We start from the raw sequence: 13,644 nt of genomic DNA on the forward strand, positions 1-13,644 counted from the left end.
GAAGAGATTGATGCATAAAGGAAATATATACCCACCACCAAATATTCACCAATTGCCAGGTCAGAGTTTGGGCCCAAACTATAGACAACTACACCATTCATAAGTTGATTTTTCCCCTGGCTCTGTGGCACTATCACTAGTTTGTTTTTTAAATCCTGACCAGCCCAACAGAGCAAAATTGGCACAACCAATGTGTGAGCTTGGAGTGGTAGATCTGTTTTTTACCAATGGAAGATTGGGGAAGTGTTCGGGAAACATATTTGAAAATAGGCATTATTGTTGTAAATAAGTTTGAGATGACTGGAAACAAACTAAACTGAAAAAATATATATCAGCTCTCGCCTCAGAATGGCTTGTTTACTAAAAGGAAAAGACCATTTTAGGGATAACAGCCAACACTTTGTGATATTTCAAAGTGACAAACCAGTAACAGCCAAGATACTTTGATATGTTCTGCAGGGCTTAGAACAGGTGGGCCGGGCTATTTTTATATTTGCTTGACAGAGCCGGCCGAGAAGAAGACAGATCATGGCATTGGCTGTGTTGTTCTGGGGGTGCATTATAGCAGTGCTCTATATTTAGCCTTGGCTGAGGAAAGCATGAGGCAATGAGAGCAGAGTCCTTCATAAATCTGAGAATGTGAGTTTTCTCCCAGGAGAGGAACCAGAAAGGAAAGATATGAGCATGAGAAGCATCTTAGTCATGTTGTTGTTTTCTCATACTCTTAGAGCTCTCTATTGGTGTAGTTAATGGGGTATATTGGTTTCATGTATGCCTATGTCTTTATATTGGTGTATTTACATGAACAATACATTGTAAATATATTTTAGGTGCACTCCAAATTCCGCTACCCTTTCTTCAATGAGATGTGCTGGTATGTTCTGGAGAGGTACGTGAACTGCTTGACCAGACATTCACACCTCAGACTGGAGTTCCGCCGGGAGTCTGTTCACACTGGTGAGTTGGCTAAAAGCTGGATTTTACAAGTGTCTTTAAGATGTGGCATGATAAGCGACAAGTGATAAATCCTAAAGGGGCATTCTCACTAACTGCACTGTGCAGTGTTAAGACAATGGTGATTTGTGGTGACACGAGTTACTGTTGCTGATGCAACTAAGAGCAGAGTTCAAGTTAATGCAGATCCACAGTGATGCAATGTGGCGATTACATTGAAATACAGAAATACAGGGCCTGGGTAGCTCAGCGAGTATTGACGCTGACTACCACCCCTGGAGTCGTGAGCTCGAATCAAGGGTGTGCTGATTGACTCCAGACAGGTCTCCTAAGCAACCAAATTGGCCCGGTTGCTAGGGAGGGTTGAGTCACATGGGGTAATCTCCTCGTGGTTGTGATTAAGTGGTTCTCACTCTCAATGGGGCTCGTGGTAAGTTGTGCGAGGATCGCGGAAAGTAGCATGAGCCTCCACGTGCTGTGAGTATCTGCGGTTTCATGTACAGCGAGCTTCATTATAAGATGCACATATTGACTCTCTCAGAAGCAGAGGCTACTGAGACTTGTCCTCCACCACCCGGATTGAGTTGAATAACCAAGCCACCACGACCTAGTAAGTAGTGGGAATTGGGCATTCCAAAATTGGGGAGATTATTTGGGTACAATTATAAAAAAATAAAAATAAATGCAGAATAACAGCTCATACAATCCACCACCTGAAGCAGTACTACAGTTGAATAGGAACATCTGCTAAGAACCAACAGCAGTTTTTGTCAGGGGGTTGATTTCCACACTTAAAAATGAAGTCATTACCCTAACTTAATTTAATTATAGAAAGTTTTAACACATAAGTTTCACTGAGCCAGGATAATTTAGTTGGATTAGTTCAAATTAATAGTTTTTGTTTATAATAAGGTTTATTTAATAAATTTATTGTATTATGCAGTAGTATATCTATTGCTGTATTTTAACATTAAATATGGTCTGATTGGCTGGGATTTTGTCATGTTGCATAGCATTTTCACTTTCATAGTAGAGCGAAAAATTTATTGTCGCTGGAAGGTTGTTGTCATGCCTGGTTAGAACACTGTATAAGATGTAGAACCAATACATAAATGCTTATTGGAAAGGGTTTACGAGAATTGATTCTAAACACTCAGACTCTTTGAACATGTATGAGCAGTGAGCTAATCTTCTAAGTGTGCGCTTCCTTGTATTTTCAATCTCAGAGAGTGCATGCAAGTATTTGTCCACGTTTCACTTATGCCTACATTTTATTATGGCCCTGTCCCAAATGCTGCCCTAAGCCACACTTTACATCACACTTTGGTGACATAGTGCTGCATAGCCTTTTTGGGTAGTAGTCTGCTGTGGAGCCTGCATAATTGCAGGCTCATCAAAAGTGTTTATTAAAGCTGCATGGAGGCCACAAAGGGGGCGTTTGTGAACACCGCTCTTAAAGTTAAAATGACAAATGGGATGCCTTAGGCGTTCCGCTTCCGTCAAGTATTGGAACACACCGCTCAAAGTTCAAACAATTTTAACTATTACCCCATTGCTGATGACCTTTTTGAAGTGTCAGCCTATGGTTACCAGACAGTTCAGATGACATCATTACATGGGCAATGGGCAATTTGTTTTTTCTTATCCTAATTAGCTGAACCCAAGGCTGTAACTGAGAGTTCCATCTCTGAGCCCCGGCTGGACATGGAGGAGGACTCATGTGAGACTCGGTTAGACAGGACAGAGGCGACGACCCAGCCCTACTCAAATGTCCCTCCTTATCAGACCCTTAAACCCCAGGCCATTGATTCTGAAGACAGCTCAAAGTCCCTCCTTTCCGAGTGTCCCAAGACTCCATCTGGCTCACCTGGGAGAGAGCACTCTGGAAAATGGACCCACTTGACAGAGTTTGAGCTAAGTGGACTTAAGGCCCTGGTGGAGAACCTGGAGTCCTTGCCAGAGACGAAAAGATGTGTTCCAGATGGCATCAAAGACCCACAAGCCTTGCTAGAGGACATGAAGGTCGTTCTCGTTATATATATTCCACATGTCTCTCTTTCTTTCTTAGTGCAGTGTGTACACATATTTATTGCTGCCTCCAGAGATCTTACCACCACAAATTGCTTTATCCAGGAATCCTTTCATGAGTGACCAACAGTAAAATAATAAAGGCTCTTTTCCACCATCAGGCCAAACAGTTACCATTTCTTTTCTATTTAATGTTCTGATTTAATGTTCTGTGCCAATCTGTTTATGGGTTCTTTTTCCATTGTGGTGCTGCAACATCAGGATTAGAATGGACTGACTGAGCAAGTGACCAATCTTAAGTCAGCACCCTCCTAAAGCCATTCCACCAGCACAGTTCTCAGTCCTGAGTGCGGTTAGCTATCCGTGCTGAGAAATCCGTGCTGGGAATTGTTTGTAATCGTACTAAACCATGCTCGCGTGGAAACGATACTCGAACTGTTACTCGCCATGCTCAGAACCGTTCAGCCCGATGGTAAAAAAAAAAAAAAGCACTTTAACTTGTGTTAGGTGTAGCTTATAGCTTAAAGACCTAGGCATGTATCTAAAAGGTTGTGGGTTCAAACCCTACTAGGTACAAAAGGTTGGCATGTATAACATGCATAACAGGAATTTAAAACAAAACATTGCAGTATATTTCAGAGTTGGTATAAAAGGAGTTCAAAAGGATGCAATCTGTTGTTTGTGTACACTGAATTTTTTTTTTTTAATTGTTCAGACACCAAACATTTTCCAGAGAATGCAAGATTCTCTTCTTTTCTATTCTATTGTTCTACTTCTCTCAATGGTCTTTAGTGGACAGATTTGTCACATTCCATTCTTCTGTCTGCTTTGTCTTTGAACAGGTTGTCTTGAAAGAACATGCAGATGACAATCCCAAGTTGGCCATCACTGGTTCTCCTATTGTATGCTGGCCGAAGAAGACAGGCAAGGTGAGAGGGTTTATTATATGCAAAAACAATTAGAAACATAACTATGTGGTGGAGCAAGATTCCTTAAACTTCACATTGAATGATGAATCATCTTTGACACAAGGAAGGTGCTGTCACTCCCTGATAATTAGACCTGACCAATCACATTCAGATCTGTGCTTATTTACTTGTTTTTCTTTATTTCCCCATTGACTGTGACACCCACGATTGGATGTTGTATTTTATACAATCCCCACTTCACAACCCTAAAACTTGTCTGCACTATTAAAAGCCCAGCTGCTGAATTTTCACACTCGTTATGTGTGTCTTTTGTGATCGAATACCATCTGTCCTTATACTGTCCTGACTGGCCTTTCTTCCTTATCCCATGACCCTGTTTGTACATGCAGCACTTCAGTTCTACATGCCCTCACCTCATTGGTGGCCACCAAGCTGTCTAGATGCATATTAATGAGCCTGATCTGCATGCTCTAGAGCCATTGGCTCTACTGTTCCTCCCCTTGTCAGAACTCCTCCTGTTGGATATACATGAGCATATCTTGCTCTAGCTTGTGTGTTCAGATGGCTGAGGAACAGAAAGAAGGGCTAGGTTGCTTCGCTGCCAGTAGCAAGCTGGAACTGCAGCCATGCCAGTTAACGCAGCAATGAGCAGACTCTAAGAGCCATGACCATGTCGCTGACTGCTGATGAGGAGGATTATGAGAGATCGGAGCCTGAGCAGGTTAGCAACACTGATTTGGACCGACATGGTTACGGCCTTGAAAAGGGGCATCATAAACATGCAGTGCGAATATGCTAGACATAAGCAGAGGAGAGGTGACAGCCTCATGCAAGAGGAAGCATGCCGCTGTACTAGCGTGTGTGTTTGTGTATTTGCATGCGTAACTGGAGTTAGTTTACATGATAAGGGGGTCATATGAGCTGTCAGATGTCTTTGGTGAACGCTGATAACTAAAATGACATGTGAGAATCCAGTTTTGACAACTTGACTGCCTGGTTTTCATTTGGTTCAGCTTGACATCTGTTGGTTGGATTGGACAAGTTTCTTGATTGTCTTTTGAGTAAGACAAGTTCAAAGAGGAAAAGCAGCTGATAGATTTTTTTATCATATGATCATGAGTCCACATCTGTTAAAGAAATGGTTCACCCAAAATTACAGTTCTGTCATAATTTACTCACCTTCATTTTCCAAACCCATATGACTTTCTTTTTTATTTAGAACACAAAATCACACATTTTGAAGAATTGTACTGGTCGCTCTTTTCCATGCAGTTACAATTAACTTTGGCCTGTTCCTCTTACAAAGCTTTCATGTAGCTTCAAAAGACTTATAGTGCACTAGTTGTGTGGATGACTTTTATGGTACTTTTATGCTGTCTTTTCTTCACATATTCTTAAATTCACCTTTTGTGTACCACAGAAAAAAATACTGGGTTTGACTCGATGTTTAAGTGAACTATTTCTTTAATTTATGTAAATGTAAATCTCAGTGGATTTAGTAAAGGTGAAAACACTCTACATTTCCTTCATTACAGACCATTTACTCTCATGGCTCATTTACTGATCCAAAGAATACTGTAATATAGATCATTGTATTATTGGACTTCCTCAATTTCCAGGATATTTGTAACTTTTCTGGCCACAGCCCAACAAGGGCCTCTGTGAGCCGGTCTTACAAGATTAGTGTACGGGGGAGGGGAAGAACAAAAAGCCAATGTGTCAAACAGTCCAGGCATGTTCCTGTTGTGAAGTATCAAAACATAGGGGTATCCTGATCCTGGACCAGATTTTAATATTGGGCATACTAATAGGAGTCCTAAAAAAGCTGGTCTGATATCAGCACACCCTGTCTTTGTGAATTTACCCCTAAACAGGTCAACTTTGTAAAGCCTCCATCAACTCTTCTGTTACATTACTCTATTTGTCAATGTTACTAAAAATACCAAAAAAATACCAACTAGTCTTAAACTAGTGATAGACTGATAAATCAGCCAGGGTGTCAACTTGTGCTATTTTTGAGATTTCCCTCACCGATAAGTGTGCTGACTTGGCAAATTAACACTAATTAGAACCCACTTTTTTAAATACTTCCTGACTTAAGTGACTCTCTCACTGCCACAGTAGTGATTGAGAAGGATTCTGATTTGTGACAGTTAATATCTTGTTGTTTGGTCACCTCTGCTTAGGACTGATTATGACTATTTTGCTGATATCTGCCTCATCAAGTTTTGTGAGTTTAGTGTTAAGTATCAAATTCATCATCATGCCCAGCCAATGGTATTACAAGTTGCCATTATACTTCAACTGGGAGTGAGGTGGGGATTGTTGTTTTTGTGTTGCAGAGACAAAAAAAATCTTTTTTTTTTTAATGAATTGGCAAATTAGATAAATATTATCTGATTTAATGATAGTACTGCATGCTTGGGAACCATCAAAATCCATGCCAGTTTATGACTGCCCTCAATATCTACCATAAACCTGTCTGTCGCCTGTGTTTCTTTTCATATCTTTTTTTTGGTGTGGGGGGGATTTTCTCCCCCTTTTGGCATTCCCAATGCACTCTAGGTCCTCGTGGTGGTGTAGTGTCGAGGCCCAAGATGAGGTTAACCCAACATGACTCTACCCACCCTAGCAACCGGGCCAATTGGTTGCTTAGGAAGGCAACATGCTCTGGATTTGAACTTGCGACTCCAGGTGTGGTTGTCAGCGTCTTTACTTGCTGAGCTACACAGGCCCCCGTTTCTTTCATATCTCAAATCCACAGTGGTTTTTATAATGTGGTGGATGCCGCGTCTAACTTCTGACCTTGTCAGTAAACTGCTCTAATGATGGAAAGCAAATCTGTTTACCATACTAATCTATTATAGCATATGCACACTATCAAGTGCTTTGGTAATGGTCTGCAGTTGAAGTTGACTTAGATGTTCTCATCATTTTTGTGGTTACACAATGAGAAGCCAAATATATCTTCACTTTGATCAGGTATTATTTTAATCCCAGACACTCAGGCTGTTTATTTATTCCATTACCGCCCTTGCCTACATGTACTCTAGCTGTGAAAAGCAAAGTTTTAATGTGTTGAGACCTGGACTCTGGGTTCCTCTGGGTGATGGTCCTGAGGGACCCTCGCTGGAACAGATATGATGAAATTTCAGGCTCGTCTTGAACCTGGGTCAAAGTAGCCAGTTTGAGACTTCTCTCTCCACCACTGATATACAAATTTAGGATGTTTCCATGAAATCAGCAAAAGATATTAGATTTGGCCAGGAATGCTACAGTCAGTTTCTCCCACTGGCAGCCACATAACTGTCTCTCTCTCCTCCGGCTTAGCTGACCACATGCTTCAGTTCACGCTTCTGTTTTCATACAGAAAACATCTCATGTCTGAGATGTTGTGAAACATCTTTCTCCTTTCCTCTACATGTTAACCATTTCAGCAAAAACTCAATGTTTTTGTTTTTTCCTCATCTACTGAAGCATTATTTTAAATTGCATTTCTCACACACCATTACAATTTAATTCTACTACAAGCATCACTTCTAAAGCTCCATGCAAACAGGACTTTCGACTCCTTCTGAACAGCTAATCTCAACTCTCAGGGGCTGAGAAATCCACTTAGGCTGTTTAAAAGAAACATATCTATTGAGAAGATCAGGTTACACTTTCCTCCTGCAGCTAATACGATTGTTCATGTTTTCCTCTCCATTACTGGAGGTTCATAAAGTGGGTGGAAGCCAGATCCATTCCCATCAATCAACTCATGTCCCATGGTGCCCTGCGCAGGATAGGAAAGCCATGCCGTGCCTGCTGGGATGCCAAATCCAAGTCATCAGCCTTGTGCTTAATATGGACATGACAACTCTGGGGATGTGTAATACTGCTGTTTGAAGTGGCATTCCCTTGACAATTACTTTGGTTTATGAGAGTATATGAGTGTGTGTTTATGTATTGAGCTTACTTGTTATTTATAATCTTGGCCTAATGGCCAAGAAAAACATGGGGGTAAACAAAGGTTCTAACAAAAGAGAAACAGTCAATAATGTGAAGTGGTTCCCATCAAGGCAATCTAATGGTAGCTACACAAACACTTACACTCATTTTGATATCTTTTATTGCTACCAATCCTGCTGTATTACACAACATATCTAAATGCTCAATTCTGGAGAATTTGCGTTTCTAAGGAAACAAAGTTCACATTTATCATAATTGCTGATGGGAATTACATCTATATATATATATATATATTAGGCTTGTTTAATACATGTTCCTGCATCTGTATACTGACTTATTGTTCTTTAATATATGCCAAGTGAATAACCGCAAAGAATATCAGGGGCATATAAAAAATGTTCATAAGTGCGTGTTCAATTCAAACTGAACTATATGAACCCTGAGATTCGTCTGGTCTACTGTATGTGAGGCCTGAAGGATAATCGGTTTGTGAAGCATTTATTATATTTGTATCTTTATTTGTCTGGGTTTATTTTGCAATAATTACCAGCTAACTGTACATTAACCCATACATGATCACTTTTGTTTTCTTCTGTTTGGTCATTTGTAAAACCTGTCTAATTTAATCCTTTTTAATTTTTCCCATGACTCTTGTATAAATAATAATCAAAAGGCCTACAAGCTTTTGACTAACAACATTCTGGTATACTGTGCGTTTCAGCCATGGCCGCTTAATCGGCCAAAACCCAAGATGGGCTCATCTCCATCCGCTGTGGCAGGCCTGACAGTGGGAGTAGTAAAGCTCTCGTCCAGTCGTGGTTCATCTAGTGCTCGGCACAGACGGACACGCTGCAGGAAGTGTGAGGCATGTACACGCAAAGAGTGTGGGGAGTGCCACTTCTGCAAGGACATGAAGAAGTTTGGAGGGCCAGGCCGCATGAAGCAGTCCTGCATCATGAGACAGTGTATAGCGGTCAGTCTGTGTGATTAGTTTCAGATGTGCCCCTTTATCTACTGAACTACTTGTTTGGAGGTGCTCATCACTCCTCTTTGTATGTTTTGCAGCCTGTTCTACCTCACACTGCTGTGTGTCTGGTGTGTGGAGAGGCTGGGAAAGAAGACACTGTAGAGAACGAGGAAGACAAGTTCAACCTGATGCTCATGGAGTGCTCCACCTGCAATGAAATCATCCATCCAGCTTGCCTGAAGGTCAGGGTTTAAAAAAATGGAAACCTTGATATATGAGCCATATCAGTTCAGCATCTATATTGTCTCATATATATATATATATATATATAATTTTTCTAGGCTACTGTGTCTACTTATTGCTTAATGCTGTGAAACAAATAAAAAAAATATTTTAGACATAACCCTTTTATAATTTTAGATGTACAATGTTGTCTTTCTCCTGTTGTGTTCGCTTGCTCAGGAGAAGGATGCTGGTGGTGTTGTGAATGACGAGTTGCCAAATTGCTGGGAGTGTCCAAAATGCAATCACTCTGGAAAGACAGAGAAAGTAGGCATCATTGTCTTACCTAATCACACTTAAAAAAAAAAAAAAAAAAACAAGGCTTGTAAATGATGACAACAATTTAAACTTTTAAGAGATAACAATTACATTCGGTGTTGGATATAAAGTTGTTTTGTTTTCTTTTCCACCTTTTGGCCACAAAGCAAAAAAGAGGCCCAGGGTTTAAGTACGCCTCCAATCTCCCAGGCTCGCTGTTCAAAGAGCAGCGATTGAACCGGGATGTGAAGGATGAGCCAGACTCAAACATGTCTACCGAGTCTAACACGGAGCAAGAGGATAATCCTATGTGTAAATCAGAGGACACATTAAAGAAACCTTCCCCAGGTGTCACTCCAGAATGTCTACTGAAGCCCAAATTCGAGGACAACCCACTCCGCAAGAAGAGGAAACACTTTGACAAGGACTCAGACTCTGATTTCAATATCAAGAAAAAGGTAGTGAGGAAATTAATAAGTAAAAGCAATAAGAAATAAAATATTTTTTTGCAAAGCATGTATTTTGACCCTCTTTTGAATCCACAGAAGAAAAGCTCAAAGCCTGATTATCTGTCGACCGCTAAGGTCCTGCGACAGATCAAGACGGAAAGAGAAGATGGTGAGGAGGATAATGAGGATAACCGACAAGAACTGGAGAGGAGACCCTTTAGATTCATGCCCTCAGAAGAGGAGGATGGATATGATGAAAGAGAGGAGGAAGAGGAGACAAAAAAGGAGAAGTGTAGCAGAGAGAAGAATGGGAAACTTGCACCCAGCCACTTGCACAGCACCTTAGCTTTATGGAAGACTGACCAATCACAGGGCAGTTCTCCACAGGCAGGGCCCAGCAGTGACTCAGGTGGTGATGCACAGGTGAAGAGCCAGCGAAAACCAAGACGTAAACTTCACCTGCCCAACAAAGAACCGAGTAAACAGTTGAACCAGGAGATCCAGAAGACAGAGGATCGATTGGCCTATCAGAATGGCCGTACGGTGAAGATGGAAGTGGGTAGTGATGGAGAGGACATAAAACCACTGAATAGTGGCAGTAGCCATCTGAGACACTGGCTGGGGCCTAAGCGGGAACTAAACAGATCCCTGCGAGAGCAGTTCCCAGTGGGCTGGATCAGGACTACACCCACACCTGTCGTGCGGCCAACACCTTGTCGCTCTCCACTAAAATGTGTTCAGATGGAGCGACATGTTATTCGGCCACCTCCGATCAGCCCGCCGCCTGACCGGCTACCCCTGGACGATGGGAAAAACCACATAATGCGGAGAGAGGTGTGGATGGCAGTGTTCAGCCATCTCACGCACGAAGATCTGTGCGTCTGTATGCAGATCTGCAAGACCTGGAACAGATGGTACGTTTTCTGGCAACTAGAAAAGAAGGCATTATCAAGTGTTGTGCAGAGTTTTTATTCTCTACTACCACACATCTTAAGAGGTTTAACCCTTCCCACAGAACCTAGTGAGTATGGATTGATCTAGATCCAGTTGCTCCTGCAAAGTGTTTTTATTGATCTGATGTTTGCCCCCATCTTTCCTCAAAGTCTTGAGGAAAACTCAGTGTTGTACTTCATGTCGGAATTACCGTAATTGTGAGTTTCTGACTTGTAAAAGCAGTGCATGTCTTTGTCAAATCTGTAATCACAAGTTGGGCAATGGGTATATTATGAATGAGCCGTCTTCTCCCACATTCCACCTTTTTGTTATCAGTAACCAAAATGGCAGTATCCGCAACAGGTAAAGGTAGTTAGGTGCCTCTACATATATTTCCGTTTGATTAGCCATTTTATTGTAGCCAGTGTTATCTGGTACGTTATCCTTGTTCTTTAATATTTAGCAAGAATATAGTTTAATTAATGTAAGTATTTGGCTGTAATTCCCAACAAAGCTGTATATGTATCCAATGTGGCGTTGTGAGCATTATCATAGAAACCATTGTCATCTTGCAATTACAGTAATCCCGAAACAACATGAATGCAGCATTAACCACACCTATAACTTTTATCTTGAAAAAAAGAAAACAATGGATTGGAAATGTTTCTGAAGGATCACATAAATACTTTCTGTTTGAACAATCACTCAGATCTCAGATGTTTGGGTCCTCCTATTGAGGATAAAGCCCATTTAGTGCCAAACTTGTTATATTGCTCAATAAGGTTAATTCTGTTTGTCTTCCTTCCTCAGGTGTTGTGATAAAAGACTGTGGACCAAGATCAGTCTAAACCGCTGCATGTCCATCACTCCTCTCATGCTGAGCGGCATTATCCGCAGACAGCCCGTCTCTCTAGACCTGAGCTGGACCAACATCTCTAAGAAACAGCTAAGCTGGCTAATCAACAGATTACCTGGTACATGCATGCACTATTATATCAAAGACTTAAGGTACTCCTTGGCTTCCTTGTTTTGTGTTTATTGGATAATGTGTTTAGAGTTTTTTGTGTTGCTTTTCCCGGCAGGTCTGAGGATTCTGTTGCTGGCAGGGTGCTCGTGGGCAGCTGTATCAGCTTTATGCACGTCCAGCTGTCCTTTGCTACGGACTCTAGATGTCCAGTGGGTAGAGGGACTGAAAGATAACCAGATAAGAGACTTACTGTCCCCCCCAACAGAAAACAGACCAGGTATTGAATGATAGCATTAACTCCAGTTTGAGTGCAATCGGACTAACACATTTGATCCATTTTATAAAAACAGACTGTAATTTCCTTCTACAAATTTGGTGGTTCTTATCATTGTTCTTATAGCGCCTCAATGGGTAGGCAGAAAGTTGTACAGTAATATGTGCTTATTGGTGTCTTTCCATGTCTCTCAGGTCAGTTGGACAGTAGGAGTAAACTGAGAAACGTGGATGATCTTTGCCTAGCTGGTCTGGACATCACAGACTCGTCCCTAAAGCTGATCATTAAACACATGCCCTCACTATCCCAATTGGACCTTAGTTACTGTAACCACATCAATGACCAGAGTGTCAACATCCTCACGGCAGCTGGTACCATGACCAGAGATTCTCTCACATACATCAACCTGTCAGGTAAATACTAACACACTGACAGCTTAGTGGGTTGTAAAACACCCATATACTATGGATTACCATATTTTTATACAATTGTATGAACATGGTACTGCAATGTATTAACATGGAAATTCCATTGTACCATCCTTGTTAAAAAAATCTATTGATATTACCATTTTATTGCATCAAAAAATATGGTAATACCAAAGTACCTTAGTTAGTGTTAGGTCTGGCAATAGTTGTAGTCAGGTAAAGTTTATTTATAGTGTTTAATAATGTGTGCGTTAAATCCCTTTTCCTTTTCCTCCAGTTTGTAACAGAGTTACAGACTTGTCTCTGAACTACTTCAAGCGCTGTGGAAACATTTGTCACATCGACCTGCGCTACTGCAAGCAAGTGAGCAAAGAGGGATGTGAACGGTTCATTGCAGAAATGTCTGTCAGTGTGCAGTTTGAACTAATAGAGGAAAAACTACTGAGCAAACTGAGCTAGTCAACAAAGACACTGACAATAACTTGACCGAGAAACCCAGGGAACGAACCACTTCGCCCTCCATTTTCTACGCCTTTCTTCAACATGGGACGTGTGAAGGCTAACACACTCGACAGAAAACCAGCAAGTGAAAAATGGCTAATTGCTAAAAAACACTCCAAGCCTGAATCCACTGACTCCTGAGCTCACAAATAAAGAAATGTATTAATTTCTGGTGGCCAATTTAGCCTTCCACTGTTTATATTTATTTGTTTATGTTGTGCATCTACAACAAACATAAAATTTTTTACATTTACAAGGCACAGCTGGAGGAGCGTGCTATCATTATAGTGGCATTGAAAGGCATATTTACCCATAACATTTGGCAGAATATATATATATATATATATATATATATATATATATATATATATATATATATATATATATATATATATATATATATATAATATAAAATCACTGTAAATTAAAAAACAAAAATAAGTGTCACATAAGTGCAGTATTGCAGTGATGAAACTGACTGTTATTTTCTTTATCAGAAAAGTTTAAGTTATTTTTTTTTTTCATTACCATGCAAACATTAAGCGTCATGCAGTATACATTTTTGAATCAGAAGGGATTTCACTCTTTATGTGCAGTATTAATGCACTCCTATAGACTTTATTGACAGTATTCAGTCAGTACAAAGTACTGCATTTTTTTTCAACGCTGTAGGAAGTTAAACAAATTCCTATCTATACTAGTTGACAACTGTGTGGATGTTTT

General features: G+C 40.6%; 1 protein-coding gene across 1 annotated transcript in view; it reads left to right on the top strand.

The window, feature by feature from the left end:
• LOC127636340 (lysine-specific demethylase 2B-like) overlaps window positions 1–13,283 on the top strand; it is a 27,901-nt gene extending 14,618 nt beyond the window's left edge. The window contains 12 exon segments of the mRNA XM_052116792.1: window positions 831–957; window positions 2,609–2,976; window positions 3,825–3,911; window positions 8,584–8,835; window positions 8,928–9,071; window positions 9,292–9,378; window positions 9,537–9,827; window positions 9,915–10,732; window positions 11,562–11,725; window positions 11,834–11,995; window positions 12,187–12,405; window positions 12,698–13,283. Coding sequence (XP_051972752.1) covers window positions 831–957; window positions 2,609–2,976; window positions 3,825–3,911; window positions 8,584–8,835; window positions 8,928–9,071; window positions 9,292–9,378; window positions 9,537–9,827; window positions 9,915–10,732; window positions 11,562–11,725; window positions 11,834–11,995; window positions 12,187–12,405; window positions 12,698–12,879 — 2,901 coding nt within the window. The 3' untranslated portion in view covers window positions 12,880–13,283.
• The last annotated feature ends 361 nt before the right edge of the window (window positions 13,284–13,644 follow it).

The sequence above is a fragment of the Xyrauchen texanus genome, chromosome 44 (genome assembly GCF_025860055.1).
Source record: "Xyrauchen texanus isolate HMW12.3.18 chromosome 44, RBS_HiC_50CHRs, whole genome shotgun sequence".
NCBI classification, from domain to species: Eukaryota; Metazoa; Chordata; class Actinopteri; order Cypriniformes; family Catostomidae; genus Xyrauchen; species Xyrauchen texanus.